Below are 18,348 nucleotides of genomic sequence, written 5' to 3'. Positions count from 1 at the left end.
TCCACTGCACATAACGAATCACTGAAATGTGAGCGCTTGAAACTGCAGAAGGACAGAAGACGTCCAGACACATGCCACCCATTCCATCCTGAGGTAACAGAAATAGCCTTTTAAAATACTTTCATATAAACTCTAACGTCAATGAGAAATATATACTAAACATACCATTCAATTTTTTTTAAAAATTTAATTTAATCTATGGCTTGGACACCATGGTTAATTTGTTTCAGTAACAGCCAAGTCAAACAACGTTTTAACAAATAGCTCCAGGGTTTCCGCTTCGATCCTGCGCTCAGGTTACTGTCTGTGTGGAGGCTTTTGCATGTTGTCGCTGTGTAAGTGTGGGTTTCCTCTGAGTTCTCCGGTTTCCTCTCCAAAACAAGCAGGTGGATTGGCTATACGAAACTGCCCATAAGGGTGAATGTGTGTGTGCATGGCGCCCTGTAAACCATCAAGGGTGTATTCCCATCAGTGTTCCCAGGATAGACTCCAGATCCACCCTGACCAAAATAAAACACACGGAAGATTTATAAATGAATGAATGAATGAATGAATAGACCTATTATATCTACGTTTTAAAAAAATTGGAAAACAGTTAAAAAGGCTGTAAGCTCACTAATAATTTCTGTTCATAATTATAACATTATACATTTTGATGTAATCTGTCTTGTTCTGTTTTGTCTGTAGGAAAACTCTATGGAATGTGGCCAGGCGTTAAACTTGACTCCGTCTGCAATGGTAACACTCTTTGCTTTGTTAGTTGCACTATTTCCCAGGTGACGAGAGTTACTCAGCCCCTAAAACATGGATCAGCTCGGCCAGCATCGAGCTGATTCAGCATGCAAAAGCGATGACATAAACAACCCCTGACACTGAGCAAAATAAGTAAACATAAAGAGAATGGTGCAGCCTCATGGAGATTCTTTTGTTTTGTTTTTTTCCCTTTTTTTCTTTTGAATTTGTGGGCATTTTTCATGGACATTCATAAACACTGAAATAAATATAATGATGATAATATTGAAACTGGAGTATTGCTGGTGTGCTTGTTAAATCATGAATTCCTGGAAGATTGAGTTATTTAAAAAAGAAAATGATAAATAAATGAAATATTAAATAAGGATGAATATTATGCATCAATATACTGTATTTAAACCAGAAAAGGTTCAAGTTAGAATTTTCCAGTGTTAAGAATACAACTGTGATCCTGGACTATAAAGTCTACAAATGTCAGTGGTTCTGTATGAGCTTTGCCTTATAATGAGAGAAATTAGTCCTGTTTGTGTACTTTTTAAAATAAAGTGAGCCTTAAAAATACAGTGAAGAGTCCTGGTTGTCAGTTGAATGCGTGCTGTCTGCACATGTGTGTGTGTAATATTCAATCAAATACCAGGGCTTTCACTCAGACTGCAGGAGAAGAACATGTTCACAGCCTCCATGCACATCTGCGCTCCATTAGGATGGTGCGAGACAGACAGACGTGACCTAAGTAAAGAGAGCAATGTTCTTATTCTGCACTACACAAGGAATTAGTGTCTGAGTGCTTATGTGAGGAGCAAAAATGAGGAATCCCATTTCACAGAAAAATTGGACCGTTCCATGGTCCATTGCTAATGAATAGTATCACCCCTAAACATATTTTCCTGTCTCTCTGAAGTTATTGACATTTTGAAAAATGAAGTGGTAGGAATTTTACATCCAGAAAGCATCAAGAGCCAAATAACACTCGAGGTGACTGAATACTCCATATATCTAAATCATTGATCTGTAATATCTAGACTATTATTCTGCAATATATTTTGCTTTATTTTCTATAGTTACTAGCATCAGATTTACAAAATATTCAACATTTCGACTTTCTGCCAACACAGAAAAATGTCAAATGTGTGACTAATTGTGATGGGACTGGAAATTACTGGAAATTTGGCTTTAGGCAACTTGGCTTACATTTTGCTGACAGTTGCTATAATTTTGGCAACACTTTATTTAAAAAAAAAAAGAAAGTTAATGGCAATTCCTAACAAATGGTTCTTCTGAATGCATTTAGAGGCAATTTTGCAATAATCCATAATGCTATTGATTGATTGATTGATTGATTGATTTAGGCAGCATTACTTGAAACATTTTATTCCTTCCTCTTGTCATTTTTTTATTGTTTTCCATTAGATTGAATTTATGCCATTTAACTTCTTATCCCACTGATTAAATGCCCCGTTTGTGGCTTAAAGCTTCCTTTCTCTTTGAACATGTTTCTAAAATCGGAGGATGACAATCTGTCATAACCGCTCTTCCTTTTCCTTCACGATCGTATTCAGCCACATCATGTTCCTGTCCATTTTTATCTTTCAGCTGTGCTGCATTTCTGTTCCATCTCTCATGCCAGCTGACATTGCGGTGTAACAGTCTCCACAGTAACACACCATCTTAAATGTGAGTGTGTATAGCTTGTCTAGTGATACACCAAAAAAAGCCCTTTTTTTTCTTTTTTTTTTTCTTTTATCCTTTACAACCAACAAAGTACTTAAGACACAACATACTTTCATTTGTTGCTTGTCTTGATGCCAACCCCAACTTTGAGGAAGCCCCAATAAATATAAGAAGTAATAAAAGAACAAAAAAAAAATCAGTAGAATGGTTCAGCTTATTGAGATGTCAGAAGGGTTTATACTTGATAGTATATACATTTTATATTTTATTAGGATTACAGCAAATATGTCACATTAATGAACAGGTTGGAAAGGTACATGTTTCTCATTCCCAAATTATATTTCAGATAAATCTAATTGTCATATGAATGATATTTGTATTCAGTGACATCTGGTCCTGATATTAGATGAGAGAACTAAAATCTAAAATCTAATAATAGCTCGACAGTGAAACTATTATGGGTTGTGCATTATATTATGAGATCTCATCGATGGTATAATAAGAATGATTTGTAGAAAAATATTACACACACACACACACACACACACACACACACACACGTACTTAAATACAGATATGCATATGTGATTTTTTTTTCCGAATACAAAACATGGTGCACAGAAACAGAAATTCTAACTCTTTTCTGGAAACAAAGCAAAAAAAAAAAAAAAAAGCAAAAATTTTGGTTGTCTTCTGTCCCTTTGCACAGTCACTGATAGAGTGTTTAACTATACTGCCTGAGCTAGGAAGAAATCAGGGTGAGCTTCACTTCTTCATTCTCTTCTGTGTATTTTTCTTATCAACATTGTTGGTGCTGTTGCATTTGGGTCCACAAAAGTAAGACATTTGTTACCAGCAAATAATCTGGTGTGGATGTCGAAAATGAAAGACAAGGGGGTTTAGCCCTGCTACTGCATTTTTATCAGGCATTCCTGTTTCTAATAGAGACACCAGTGAATACACTGCTTCTCAACTGTAACATCTTTTTTGATTTTCCTTGTCTGTCTCAGTTGTCTGTTTGTCCTTCCTGAAGCCCCTCATTTATCACACTCAGATACTTTTACTAAGACAGGCTGCAAGTGAGATTTGGAAGATGAAGGCAGGCACTCATACTCGATTTTTAGTAAGGGATCATTCAATATTTCAAATGGGAAGTGATCTATTTTGACAAGTGTGTTAGTTTTTACGCTTCTTAATTTACAGTTATGCGTATGCACAAAGGAAAAATGCAGTAACATGCACACACACACACACACACACACACACACACACAGACATGTACAATAATATTTTACAGTACATGTATTGACTATTAAAAACTCTATTCTGTGATCTTAAGACTATCTGATTTGGCTAGAAGATTGACACGTTTGGATTATGTGTGTGATTGGTTCACTCATGGGTTTATTTCTGGTAGTTTTAATTCTGCACGTTTTTTTCCCTGAGGCCTACAGGCCTACAGATAAGCCAAACCTCAGCAGTGTGACCATGGTTTCAAGACAAATTATGCAGAAATGAAAACAGAACAAGGGCACACACATTCACTTGGGAGATTCCCTCACATGCTAGTGTTTTACCTCAGATAATAAAGGAACAAGAACACACAAGCATTTTTTTTATGCGTGTCTATTTCAGTGAACCCCTACATTTTGCATACTTGTGGTGCAAAACTCACAAGACGAGAGGTGGAAGAGAATAAAATATGGGTTAAATTGGGTTCAGTGAGTGCAACTGCAAGGAACCTTTGGAGACCACATGAGTTTCAAAATTATACTTATTTCCCCAGTGTTCGTCGTAATTAGATTTCTACTACAGTGTTGTTGAGGAAAGGTAAGACGTTATTTAAAATTGGTAATACAAATGTTGTTACATCAAATCAAAGTGGAATGTGTAATGGCTTGTGTGGTTTTGGTGGGATTTGGAATGAGGTGGTCAGCAGAAGGTCACGCTTGGGGCCACTGCGGCACCGTGGTTAACATAAAGTATCATGACATCATGGCCTCAAGGTTTGTTCCGTGGCCTGCAGACAAGATGGAGTGGGAATGATATGAGAAAGAAGACCACACACATCTTAACCAAGTTATACCACTCGATTCGTTAGGATGGGTCAAAACAACAGAGAAAGAGAGAGCGGTGGAAGGAGAAGAACAGATAATGAAACATCTGCATTGTGGTTATAATTACCAACCTACTATTTAATTACCATCAGTGGTTATTACTTCATTCCCATACCTTACTTCATTTAATACCAACCCACTGTCCTTATTGAAATATTTTAATTTGAGACCTTAAACAGACTAACAACATGTCTATCAGGCATAGTATACACACAGTTCCCTAAAACATGCCTTATGTCACGGAGCAAGTTGGTTATTTCAGTAAATATAGTCTGGGTTTCCATCAGCTCAAGGGTGAATCCCCTTAATTCTCAAGAGCTGGTACCACTGAGGCATGAACGCATAATGTTTTTGTTTTGTGTATTAATGTATAATAATTGTGGAACTGCATAAATCAAGTCATGGCAACCAAGCTATAGTAGCAGTACAATACTGTTGAACTCACAGTAACACATTTCATCATGTTAACAGCATCTTAGATACTTCTCACATGTTCAGGAATAAATTGTGTTCATAAATGCACTCACTGGACACTTAGCCAATCATGTGGCAGCAGCACAATGCAGAAAATCATGCAGATACAGGTCAAGAGCTCCAGTTAATGTTCACGTCAAACATCAGAATGGGGGAAAAAGTGATCTCAGATCTTTACCCATGTCAAGGTTGTCTGGTTTTTATTTTGAATACTTCAGAAAACTAATTTTATTTTCACACACAACACACAGACTCTAGAGTTTACACAGAATGGTGCAAAAAACACCCAGTGAGCGGCGGTTCTTCAGGCGAAAACACCATGGTGATGAGAGAGGTCAGAGGAGAATAGCCAGACTGGTTCAAGCTGACAGGAAAGCTACAGGAACTCAAATAACCACTCTTTACAACTGTGGTGAACAGAAAAGGAAGCTGAGGCTACAGTGGGCACAGACTCATCAAGACTGGACAGATGAAGATTGGAAAAATGTTGGTTTTTCCAGTGTCCTGCTGTCTAGTTTTTGTGAACCTTTGCCCACTGTAGCCTCAGCTTCCTTTTCTTGTCTTACAGGAGTGGAACCCGGCATGGCCTTCTGCTGTTGTAGCCCATCTTTTCTAAGACACTGTATATTGTTTTTTTTCCCTTTAATTTGTCACACAGTTGTAGCTTCACTACACCCACTAGTAACATTAGGTATTGTAGCTATATTTTTGAAGTAGCTTGTTAGCTTATGCGAACACAGGACAAAATCCAGTACACAATAAACCAAGTTGCAGAAAAGACTGACATTTCACATGCAACAACTCTCGCTGAGATTTTCATTCATAATAATTAACTGAAAACATACCTTGTTTAAAAAATGCATTATACCTTTTCCATCTTTCTTACATCATGCTTCTTTGTTGTTGAACATTTTATCAGGTACACCTTACATACAGTATACTATTTCTAACTATTGCAGATCTGTTGCTCTCTCTACTCTGTCTATCAGTGGAAATGGACCACCACAGGACCACTACTTACCAGATATTATTTGTTTCAAGTTTCAAGTGAAGTTTATTGTCATTTCTACCATATACAAGTACATAGTACAACGAAACAACGTTTCTCCAGGGCCAAGGTGCTACATAAGACAAACACAGAACAGTACAGAACTACAAGGGACTTCATAATTTATACATAAAGTGCACAAGTGCAAACATGTGCAGACAGCACAAGACTGTACAAGACAGTACAATGACTACTGGGACAGACAATAGGCATAGTAAGTCCCAGTGCAGCGCCGACCAGTACACAGTTCTGTTTAAAGTGAATCTAGTGACAATAGTGCAAAGAGTACAAGAGTACAAGACAAGTACCTGAAATAGTGTAAACATAAGTGTAAACATAAGAGTAGCAGCCTATGTACAGTATAATATAATGAATATTGTAGCAGCATAAACATGTGCAAAAACTTGCAGAAAACTTGCAGAGAGGATGGAGGATGCTGAGTTGTGTGTGTGTATATATGTATGTGTGTGTGTTCCTTCAGTCCAGTTACTGAGTATTGAGGAGTCTGATGGCATGGGGGAAGAAACTATTGTCTGGTTGTGAGGTACCGTTTACCAGACGACAGGAGGGTAAAGAGTGTGTGAGAGGGGTGTGTGGGGTCATCCACAATGCTGGTGGTTGATCATTTTCAGTAAAGCAGTGATGCTGACATAGTAGTAATAGTAGTAGTAGAAGTAGTAGTAGTAGTAGTATGTGTGTGTGTTTTTTTGTGTGTGGTGTACATTTAAAAAACATTTTAAAAATGGGTGTAAAAATTTTTGTGTCTTAACCTGCAGAAAATGTACAAATAACAGAGCAGATATGGTGTGTGTGTGTGTGTGTGTGTGTGTGTGTGTGTATGTGTGTGTGTGTGTGTGTGTGAGACCATGGTACAGGTGTATCAGAAACATATGCTGTCCAGAAATACCCAGCCACTAATGATCATGTGGTCAGAAACTGATGAAGGGCTAGATGATAACTAACTGTACATAGAAAATAATGAGCTGTAGTCTCTGATTTTGCACATGCTGGATCAACATGGTAGTTCTGTCCATTAAAGTGGGTTGTAAGTGTACAACACAGAGCCATTCACCATGCACCATGCACCATACTTCCTAATACTTTTAAGTCAAGATTTCAAAGTCAACAATCACGGCGTGTCTCCTCTAAATAACGAACACCATAAAGTGTAGTGAACACCACCTCAAATGATTCTAGATACAACCTATATTTACATTTACAGCATTTGGCAGACAATTATCTCATTAATACAACTGAGCAGTTGAGGGTTAAGGGCCTTGCTCAAGGGCCCAGCAGTGGCAGCTTGGTGGGGCTGGGATTTGAACTCTCAACGTTCAAATCAGAAGTCCAACCACTGAGCTATATGTTGTAGTAGCACTAAGATATATTAACACAACAGACTACTGAATTACCGAACATTGACGTGACATCTTAACTGTAATACAGAGCTTTCATCCTATAAAACATCAGCTGATCTGGCCATGAAGTGCAGACCTTCGTTAGGACTCAGGAGACAAACTGATTTATGTTGAATGAGTTTTGAAATTGAATTATTTAAAATTTGCGCATTCTGTAGTTTAATTGGCTTGCAGTCTTCCAGGGTTAAATGGATTATTATTTTTTATTCTTTTACATAAATTAAAAATAAATGCAGTGAAGTTGAATATTTTATTTTTAAAAAAATCTCAAGTAAATGTAAACCTACTATGATTTAGATATAATCAAAAAAGTACCATTACAATGAACTATGTACACAAGTACTATAACAAGAGTATATGTAGTTCATTTCTTTCCACCCCTGGTTATTTATTGTAAAATTCTAGACGAGTGCAACTACAGGAATAATAGTAGCTTCACACAAGTGCCTTAACTTCACTGACTCTTAGTCTGCTGTTCTCTCTTTGTAAGATACAATCCGAAGAAGTCCACTGTTCTTTCTTTCTTTCATTCTTTCTTGACTTACTTACTTTCTTCACTTTCTTTACTTTCTTAGTTCCTTCCTCTTGGCAGTCATGGTGATAATGAGCAGAGCCATCCCACCACAGAGAAGAAAATCAAATAAAAGCGAAATGACAAATTCGCCCCCCGGGTGTCAGTAGAAACAGAGTAGCCTGTCAGCGTGCACATACACACACACACACACAAACACACACACACGCACACACACAGTGCAGCACTCCACAGACTCCTCGCTGGGCAGCCGGATTTCACCACCAGCTGTGCTAACACACTCCTTGTGTCTGTGTATCTGTGTGTGTGTGTTTGTGTGCATGTGTGTGGCACACATTTGAAAAACAGTTTAAAAAGAAGGGTGTCAAAATTTTGTGTGTTTTAACCTGCAGAAAATGTACTAATAACAGAGCAGATACGGAGATAAAAAAATGTCCATGGCAGCAAGACATCAAATGTGTTTATACATACATGCAGAAGTGTTTCCAAAAGCCGTTGTGTGTTTATGTTTTTTTGTTACACAACCTGGGTAATGGCACACAGTGCAACCAAGTCCACTGCCTGAAGCTACGTACTGCAGAAGCCCACCACATACCAGCTAAGTTCTGGGTGCATAACGTCTCAGAGCCATATGAACACATTTGGAATTCCTTGTCACGCTTCGCCGTACAAACACTGCAGGCTTTAGCTCCAAGTGAGTCCATATGATACATATCTCATCTCTGGTGTCTCCTCACAACTCGAAAATGACAGGACTTCTTCCCAATAAGACAGTTTTTGTACTGAAGATATTTGAATATACAGAGTAACTACAATACTAACTGCATGCAGTTGCTCCAGATGTTCCACATGCAAATTTGTTAATACAGCCACTAAAATCACAGGCCCTAAAGGATCAGTTTTTGTCACTCATCACTCCTCATGTATCACCACAGGAGTTGTTTACTCTCCCCTGCAAGAGATGTAAGAAACTAGCCGTTTGGTTGAATATTTTATGGATTTCTCCTTTCCAGTGGTGAGACACTTCAACAGCGATGGACACAACAATAATAACATTATTATGGAAGCAATGAAGTGAGGAAACATAGGGAGAATGAGCTCCTCTACAATCTGGGAACTCTGAAACCCCATGGATTGAAAGCCGTAATGAATATTGACAACAGCTATTACTTCATAACACATTTCAAATATCCACTGTTTTATTTTCTACAGCCTCTAAGGCACTTTGCTTGCACAGCTGATATGAAGGACATTCTTACAAGATGTCTTGTTTTTCACTGGAAACAATGCTATGTTTTCCAATCTTCATCTGTCCAGTATCACCGGGCCTGCTCCTGTTCTTGGTTGACAGGAGTAGAACCCGACGAGGTCTGCCTCAAGGTTTGGTGTGTTGTGCATTGTGTGTGTGTGTGTGTGTGTGTGCGCGTGTGTGTGAGATGCTTTTCTGCTCACCATGATTGTAAAGAGAGCTTATTTGAACTGATGTGATTACTCAAACCAGCTCGTCTGCCACCAACCACCATGCCCCTGTCAAGTCACTGAGATCACACCCCCCCCCCCATTCTGATGTTTAATGAATTACTAAATGAAATTAATTATTAAATTGAATTATTGAAATATTAAATGAAACTCTTAATCTGTATCTGCATGATTTTATGCATTTATGCATGCTGCTACTTGATTGGTTGATTGAATAATTGCAGGAATGAGCAGGTGTTTCAGTCATCCACTGCTGTTGTTTTCCTTGGCTGACCTGTTCAATGTCTGGCTGTTAATACACCAGTGGTTTCTTTCTTTTGCAAGACATTCCAAATTGTTGTATTGGCTAAGCCCAATGCTTGTGCAATGGCTTTGATCTATTTTCCTTCTTTTCTCAGCTTCAAAATGACTTGCTTTTGTCCCATAGACAGCTCTCTGGTCTTCATGGTGGTTTATCCTTTTTAACAACAAATGCAGCCTTCACGGGCAAAATCCAGGGCTCAAACCGAGAGTCGACATTCAGAGCTATTAATTGTTTAAACAATAATGTAACAGGGCGCACCTGGGCTACAGTAAACACCAGTCAATTGTATGTTCCAATATTTTCGATCACTTGAAAAATGGGTCGGTTATAACACATCTAGATATGTAAATATCAGGAAATTAAATCTGAAATTCTGACCTATTGTCTCATTGTATCATATTCATTTTTTATATTTATAGCATATAAAACATTTCCTCCATATTGTTATTTTCTTCAGGCTAATGATTTTATAATGCATTTTATAATTTTACGTTCTTCTGGATGTACCATCAAGCTTGAGGTAATGACTCTAGGGTGATGCTTTTGCATGTACTGTGTATCCATACAGCTCTAAGTACTGAGTATAGCTGCATCCCTCTGGGGAAAAAATGAAAATATAAATCTACAGAGTTTATTCATTCATTTTTATCTTAATTAAACATTTTATCCTGGTCAGGGTCACAGTGGATCTGGAGCATGAGGCAGGAATACATGTTGTATGGAACACCAATCCAACACTATGTACATAAACATTCACACACTCATTCACACCTGGTGACAATTTATCTTTGCCACCTACCACGAAGTTTTTTGGAGATCGGAGGAAACCACTGAACCTGGAGGAAAACCACACTGACATGGGGATAACATGCATGGAAATGCCAAACAGACAGTAAAGCTAAAAATGGAATCTGCTGGACACTACAGAGTGTCCTAAAAGTCTCTATACATAGGGGACTGTGTATACCAGCACCATGTTTGTGGACGTCCACTTCTCGGTTGGTCCGCAGCACTTCCAGTCTTTTTGAATTTATTAATAAGTTTGGCTACAGTGTCGTGTGTGATGTGCTAGCCATGCTTCCTCTTAAAAGCCATCGCAACATTGAGACAGCTTCCTGATCCAACCATTAAAACGATTTCAATACATTCTTCTTTTGTCAAAGGCGTTCTAAAAGGCTTTCTGAAAAATATATATATATATATATATATATATATATATATATATATATATATATATATATATATATATATATATATAAACTAAGTCTGAAAAATTTGGAAGACATTTTGCTAAAAAGTGTAAATTTCCCCTATGCATGGAGACTTCTGGAACACCCTGTATAACACTATATATACTGCACATAAATCTATGAACATAAACATTTATAGTTATATATTCATTTCATTATTCACCATTAAGCTAACAAGTAAGTCAGCCAACATATTAATATTTTATAAATCTTTTTTAGGACCATGGCAAGGTCAAAAATAGTGAAAATGAACCAGTTTTCTGTGAATGGTCGCGTTAAGAGTCAACAGGAAACAGGAATATATATATGTATATCTTCATGTTTTCATTGTCTAGAAGTAAAGGTATGCAAACTTTTGCATTCATCTGACTGCAGGTAATGTAATGCATTAGCTAGTGGTAAAGCTGAATAGAAAAGCTGCATGGACCATTTTGTAGTTGGTACCTGAAAGCAGTTTTGCATGGACATTTGCTTAATGAATGCATGAATTAATGACTCTTTGACTGGGTGAAGCTTTTCTATGCGTATTGTATAGTTTAGATTTGGTTTTACATGCTCTGTTTTTATTGATAGGTTTAAAGAAAAGTGACACACTTCTAACACATGTTTAAGTCATTTCCACTCAGTGATTGCTGTGCAGACAGTTTATGTCTCACTGATTTATTCATGAGCCTTATGCTAACATATTGCAAAACCACACTGTAAAAATGGCATATGTAATTATATTAAAATAAGAACATGCAGGTTTCCTCCAGGTCCTGCGTTTTCCTCCAACCTCCCCAAAAACATACCAGTAGTTGCCCCTTGGTGTGTGTGTGTGTGTGTGTGTGTATGGTGCCCTGTAATGGACTGGCATTCCATCTAGGGTCTATTCCTTCCTTGTCTCCAGTGTTCCCGAGATAGGCTTCAGATTCACCATGACCCTTACTAAGATAAAATGGTTACTGAAGATGAGTTTGCTAGACTTCGGTTTCTTAGACTTGACTCATAAAATATGCGTCTGGCCAGATTTACTGTCGGCTTCAGAATTATTGGCACACTTCATAAAAAAATAAGCAAAAAAAAAAAAATCACTATAAAATGAAGAACTTATGCAATAAGTGATTTTTGAGATTTAAAATATGGGGCGCTGTACAGTTTCATTCTAACACAACTTTTTTTTTTCAGAACAAACATTTTCTCAAGAGTGCAATCTTTCTGCTAAACTCTGTCTTCAAAATCATCATCTCACAATTGATATTTAATAATAATGGCATCAAACCTCTTCCTGTAAAGTTTCCCGATGTTCGAGACATCATGGACTCCAACATTTCAAGCTCATTTATATTTATAGGGTTTTTGCATGTACCCTTCCATCACAAATCCAAAGACTAAGGTGACCTTTTTTTCCAAAACACTGATTTTGTTTTCAATTTTAAGTTTTAAACACCGTGTCACATGGTACCGTGTATATTATATAGTTCATGTAGGGGAAAAAAAAAGGTAACCCTTTCTGTGAAGCCCATATTCATAAATCATTATGTCTGCTAATAATTCTTTGTAAGTTGGTAATGATTCCTTGTAAGTAACATTATAAACTCTATAGAAATATTATAAACATTATTAATTATTAATTACATATTCCAATTGCTTTGCAACTCTTCACAGTTCATTATTAGTTATGTAGGTTGTGCAGTACAGCCCATGGTACACTTGCATTAGATCATGATTTTAAGTTATCAAGGAATTTGCCTACTTATAGTAGATAATTAGAGCATTATGATGTATCAGTGTAAAAAGAGTTTATAATAACTTCCAAATAATCAGAACAGTTATAATGATGTATGAACATGTGCTTCATAGAAAGTGCTACTAAAAAAGCTGATGATGGAGGACTGAACACCAAAGCTGGCATATGTGTATTACCTTGGAGGAATGTGTTGAGTGTGATCCCACACACACACTTAGAAAAACAAAATATAGCCAGTCTATCCCGAAAAGTGCTCTCAGCTAACAGGAGCGTGGGTTTGTACTACTGGAGAAACTGAGCCATGCTGAGAGACTGAGAGAGAGAGCTGAGCGAGAGCGGCGCACTAGTGTGTGTTTTCTTATATACAATAGCAGAAATGTTAGGCTATTGATTTCTTCTCTAAACTTCTGGAGTGAAATATGAAACAAGAACTGGAGAAGGATAAATCACTCAGTATGATTGTTAACCCGCTTTAAACATTCCTGCTGCTTTCAGCAACGCTGTAAGCGCAATGAAACACAAACATTGGACAAAATGGAGAAATGAAATAACTAAAGTGTAGGAGAAATATCACACCTAAAGCTTTACCTTCTTCTTAGTTTACTTCCTGTCTTTTTCGCCGCTAGTTTTTATATGACAGGGCTTCGTTTTACTGCTTACCTCAAAAATCAACGCTATAAAGTAACTCGTCTTCCTCCCGTGTTCACTCCCCCTTCTCCTCAACGCCACTTCATCAGCGCCTCTTACCCTTACCCTGACAATGTCATCTAACACACGGCTCTTGTGCAGAAATCCTTTCCCTCCAGCCCAAGTGCTCCGAGCTCTCCCCACTTTTACAGTTTTATACAATAAGTCTTCATGTCATTTAGTTGAGGTCATGATCTGGACTAAACACACACACACACACACACAGGAGAACCATGCTCACGTTTTCTCACTGTTACTCCTGCAAACCTGACAAGGAATGTAAATTTAATCTCCAATTAAAATGTAAAAGCATGCAGATTCAAAAAGATGCCTGAAATATTTCTTGTTCTTTAGAAAAATATGAAAATGAATTAAATGTGAATTATATTATTCTTAATTCAACATGGAAATATATAACTGGAAATTATTTTAATAAAACATTGAATTTATGAATTCTCATTTTATTTACGGTTCTTAATTTATGTCTAACATGCACACTATTAAGCATCCCACTAATAATAATAATAATAATAATAATAATAATAATAATAATGCTTATTAAAAACTTCTTGCTTTTCAGAAAAGGAAAACTCATTTTCAACAACAAGCAACTTTTTTTCCAGAAAACATGAAGTACAAGTTACTGTTTGTTCATATAACTTTAATATCTGTTTATTTGTTTAAAGCTAATGTTTGTTTAAAAGTTGCTATTTTTATTTTACTGTATTATTCATTCATTCATCCATTCATTCATTTGGCTGCATGATGCATTTAGTCTTGTGCAATGCGTGTGTGTGTGTGTGTGTGTTCAACTTTTACACCCTGTATTTTGCATAGCTGCACAGTGAAAGGAAAGAAAAGACTACAACCGCAGTTACTGGCATAGAAACATTTCTCAAAATTGATCTTTATTTGTCCTTTCCAACATACACACATATTAAATCAGCTTTTTTGAAAAACTGCCTGTCTCCAGTCATGTTCTCCTAAACCTACTCATTTGAACTTAATTGAAAAACCACAGATGCTTACATCATCAGGAAATGATGTCAGATCTTTTCAGGTGCTGAATGTGAGGTAAAAGTATAATACAGATCATTAATATGGAAATACACCGCTGTGAAGTCTGATGGAACGCTTCATGTTTTGCATTTGTAATCTTATACGAACAGGTTGCCGTTTAACCTTTTAAACATTTTGCTACAACGCTTGATTTATGGAATATTTATATCATACAGTTGGGGTGACATGAGAAGGGGCACTAGCGTGTTACCCCTGTGTTCCACTTTCTAGCCACTGAGTGCTTTGACCACAGCTCCACACACAGCTTCATGTCTTGTGAAGTGCGTCACAGCGAAATGAGCAGCTGGTAAAATACATCACACACACACATGTCCAAAATTTCAACTTTCACTCTAATATTAAGAGCGTTGAGCCTTTCTAATCCCTCGTGAGCTAAGGCAAAGCAAACTGACGGAAAAGGCAGGATGTTTTAAGAGCAGAGTTAGTTGTTTCACTGAACAATAACATATTGTGTTTCATAAATGTGATTTAGGAGGTTAATTAGCGGCCATGGCAATCATTTACACAGCCTTGATTGTTAATTGGCAGCTGCTTGATTCCCAAAATGCTGGGTGTTTCCAAATGGGAATCTCTGTCTGCAGAGTTTATACTAGATTTGTAAAAGATTGAGAAAAATGATGATCTAAGTAAGACAATTTTATCTCAATTTTTTTTCCAAATGTGAGTGTTCCACTCTGCGGCCTGCAAGCATTACTTATCATTAAAAATAGTCTTTACAAAAGAAATAATTATTGAGAAATGTGTACATTATCACAGACAGACATTGTCACAATGGTGCTTTAGAGAAATCTGTGTCCAAGCCCTTAACAAGCTCACTGATAAACGCTGATGTAAAATCGTTATATTAAAACATTTTCCTCTCGTACTTTTGTTTCAGGATGTGTGGGTTCTCTGTGTCTGGCCGTGTGATCCACACAATGTGACTGAAGGCTTTGTAGGAAAGGCAGTTCAAACTGAATTTATAATTCCACCTATAAATATAAGTCAGGTTCAAGTTTGAATCATATTAATAACATTTTCATAAAAAAAAAAACATCAGTCACTTCCATCAAAAGCAGCACCTTATTCCTTACAGGATAGTTACATGAACTTCACAAGTAAATAGTCACATGATTCACATATGAAACATTCATATTTGTTTTTTTAATGTAATTTTTTTTACACGATTCATTTCAGAATTCATTTTTATTTGATTATATAGTAAGTCATTTATTTTCACATGTAATATTTTGCATGATTCATTTATTTTCACCTGTTCTTTTTACAGATGATTCATATAAATTTTCCATGTGATTTTCTCATACAATTCCTTTTTTTATTTTTTATTTTATTTTATTTTTGGATTTGCTGTATTGTATTATTTGGACAAGGGACATTCTTCAGTTTTGTACGCCAGGCCTAGTGCTAAAGCAGAGACGCTGGGCTTTTTACTGCTCCATAATATAGTTTTACTATGATTATAGTGCACTAAATGTTATTGTACAAAACTGAAAAATATCCATTTTTCTTTTACGTTCAAACCATTAACTTTGTTTTTACAATAAGCCTGATTTTTCTTTTTATTTTAAAAAACAGTCGGTACAGAGACATTGCTAACATGGCTTTCACACATAGGCCGTGATTTAAAGTCTCAGTGAATGCTATTTAAAAGAAAAAATGCTCTGCGGCATTGCATTAAATAGACTTGATGATTACTCTCAGATGTGATAGAAAGAACTGTAATTGACAAACTGCTGCCTTTTCATTTTTTTCTTTCCACAACACATTCTGATGTAAAGAAATAAGAATGCTGTCTTTTCCTTTGTTCCCTCTCTATTGTTATTACTTTGTTTTTATTACTTTTTTATACACACAGACACATTTTATTCTTGTTTGATCATCTGGTTGGAAGAGGAAGAGATAACTGGCATATTTTTTCACTTGTTCTTTTTAAGACATGATTCATATAATTTTCCCATGTGATTTTCTCACACTATTAATTTTTTTTTTTTTAAATCGAGGGTAACGTACTTTCAATTTTCAGCTTTACTCCCATGAATAATTCTTTCTCACATGTAATCCCAGATTATTCACATTTTTATATAATTTCAGGGTGAAACATGATGAAATGAATCTTCACACATTTTTCCACACATAATCACATATTACTCATATAATCACATGGGAAATGTATGGGCTTTTTCTGAAAGGGTTTGTACAGTTCCAATACATCGCACACTATTTACATTTGTTCAACCTAATGTGATTCATATAGTTATTTGAACTATATTTACTAGACCAGACAAGATCATTTTAATTCATGCACTTGTGTGTCATGCAATGATGTATTTTTTTTGTAAACTTGAATTTTATCTTAAACCTGGATGAATATAATACAAAACTGGATTTTGAGTTGTTGACTCTGACATGTGTGCAGAATATGTGAAGTGCGTAGAGATAGAGATAGTGTTTTGTAAAATGAGATAGTGTTGTCACAGAATGGCAAAATTGTGTTAAAGGATGCAAAAGCATAGCTGTCAAAGAAAGTCACCAAATTTGCCAATGCATCTACGCATAATGAAACAAACTTGTGGGTTTATTTGAAATGAGGGAAACACAGAAATAGCCCATTAACTCTAGCTGAATTACTTACCCAGTCAGTGAAAGTGTGCACTCAAATTAACAGGAACTCTAGCTCAAAACACTGGTGGCCTTATCTGACAGAATTGGCACTGTTATTAAGGAAAGGGGAGGCGTAACCAAGCATTAGGAAATAAATTACACTTACAGTGTTTCTCTAACAATTTCCCTTGCTGTCAGCTAGCTTGCTTTTTTATTTGGCTGAAAAGTCTAAAAAAAAAAAGTCTAGACAGCAAATTTGAACTCATCTCCTCTGTGGAGTTATACTGTAAATAAACAATTCATTCCATCCTGGAAATGGTGGGTGGTGGAATAAACTGTAGAGATGGAGAGAAAACAAAAGTCACTATAGAAACAAACACTGTTATTGAGAGGAAGGTGAATAATTACACTTGGATTTGCTGTATTGTATTATTTGGACAAGGGACATTCCTCAGTTTTGTACGCCGGGCCTAGTGCTAAAGCAGACACGCTGGGCTTTTTACTGCTCCATAATATAGTTTTACTATGATTATAGTGCACTAAATGTTATTGTACAAAACTGAAAAATATCGATTTTTCTTTTACGTTCAAACCATTAACTTTGTTTTTGCAATAAGCCTGATTTTTCTTTTTATTTAAAAAAAAAAACTGTCGGTACAGAGACATTGGTAATGTGTCTTTCACACATAGGCCGTGATTTAAAGTCTCAGTGAATGCTATTTAAAAGAAAAAATGCTCTGTGGCATTGCATTAAATAGACTTGATGATTACTCTCAGATGTGATCGAAAGAACTGTGATTGACAAACTGCTGCAAATTCCTTTTTCTCTTTCCACAACACAATCCGATGTAAAGAAATAAAAAGTGCTGTCTTTTCCTTTGATCCATCTCTATTGTTATTACTTTTTTATTACATTTTATTCTTGTTTGATCATCTGGTTGGAAAAGGGAGACATAACTGCCATATTTAATACTTAACACAGTGAGACTCACATGACGTGTACTCCTGAGGATTTAGCATGCAAGCCTTTTTAATGGCTGGCAGTGAAGTTGAAGATAGAAGAGGAATAGCCATCTAATGGTCATCCATTTTTCATTTTCACTTTACATTCATTCATTTGTCAGAGGCTTTTATCCAAAGCAAATTACAAATGAGGCAGAAGAGAATCCAAGCACTTAACTGTTAAAAGAGCTGAGAGCAATGCA

The 18,348-nt window shown here is 36.3% G+C and overlaps 1 protein-coding gene across 1 annotated transcript in view; it reads left to right on the top strand.

Annotated features, from left to right (window-relative positions):
* cacna2d3a (calcium channel, voltage-dependent, alpha 2/delta subunit 3a) overlaps positions 1–1,316 on the top strand; it is a 196,633-nt gene extending 195,317 nt beyond the window's left edge. The window contains exons 37-38 of the mRNA XM_026925413.3: positions 11–93; positions 688–1,316. Of these exons, the coding sequence (XP_026781214.2) occupies positions 11–93; positions 688–780 (176 nt within the window). The 3' untranslated portion in view covers positions 781–1,316. The remainder of the gene's footprint in view (positions 1–10; positions 94–687) is intronic.
* Positions 1,317–18,348: the final 17,032 nt, after the last annotated feature.

The sequence above is a fragment of the Pangasianodon hypophthalmus genome, chromosome 8 (assembly GCF_027358585.1).
Source record: "Pangasianodon hypophthalmus isolate fPanHyp1 chromosome 8, fPanHyp1.pri, whole genome shotgun sequence".
Lineage (NCBI taxonomy): Eukaryota > Metazoa > Chordata > Actinopteri > Siluriformes > Pangasiidae > Pangasianodon > Pangasianodon hypophthalmus.
The sequence above is the reverse complement of the archived record's forward strand: the minus strand, read 5'-3'. Positions and strand labels throughout refer to the sequence as shown.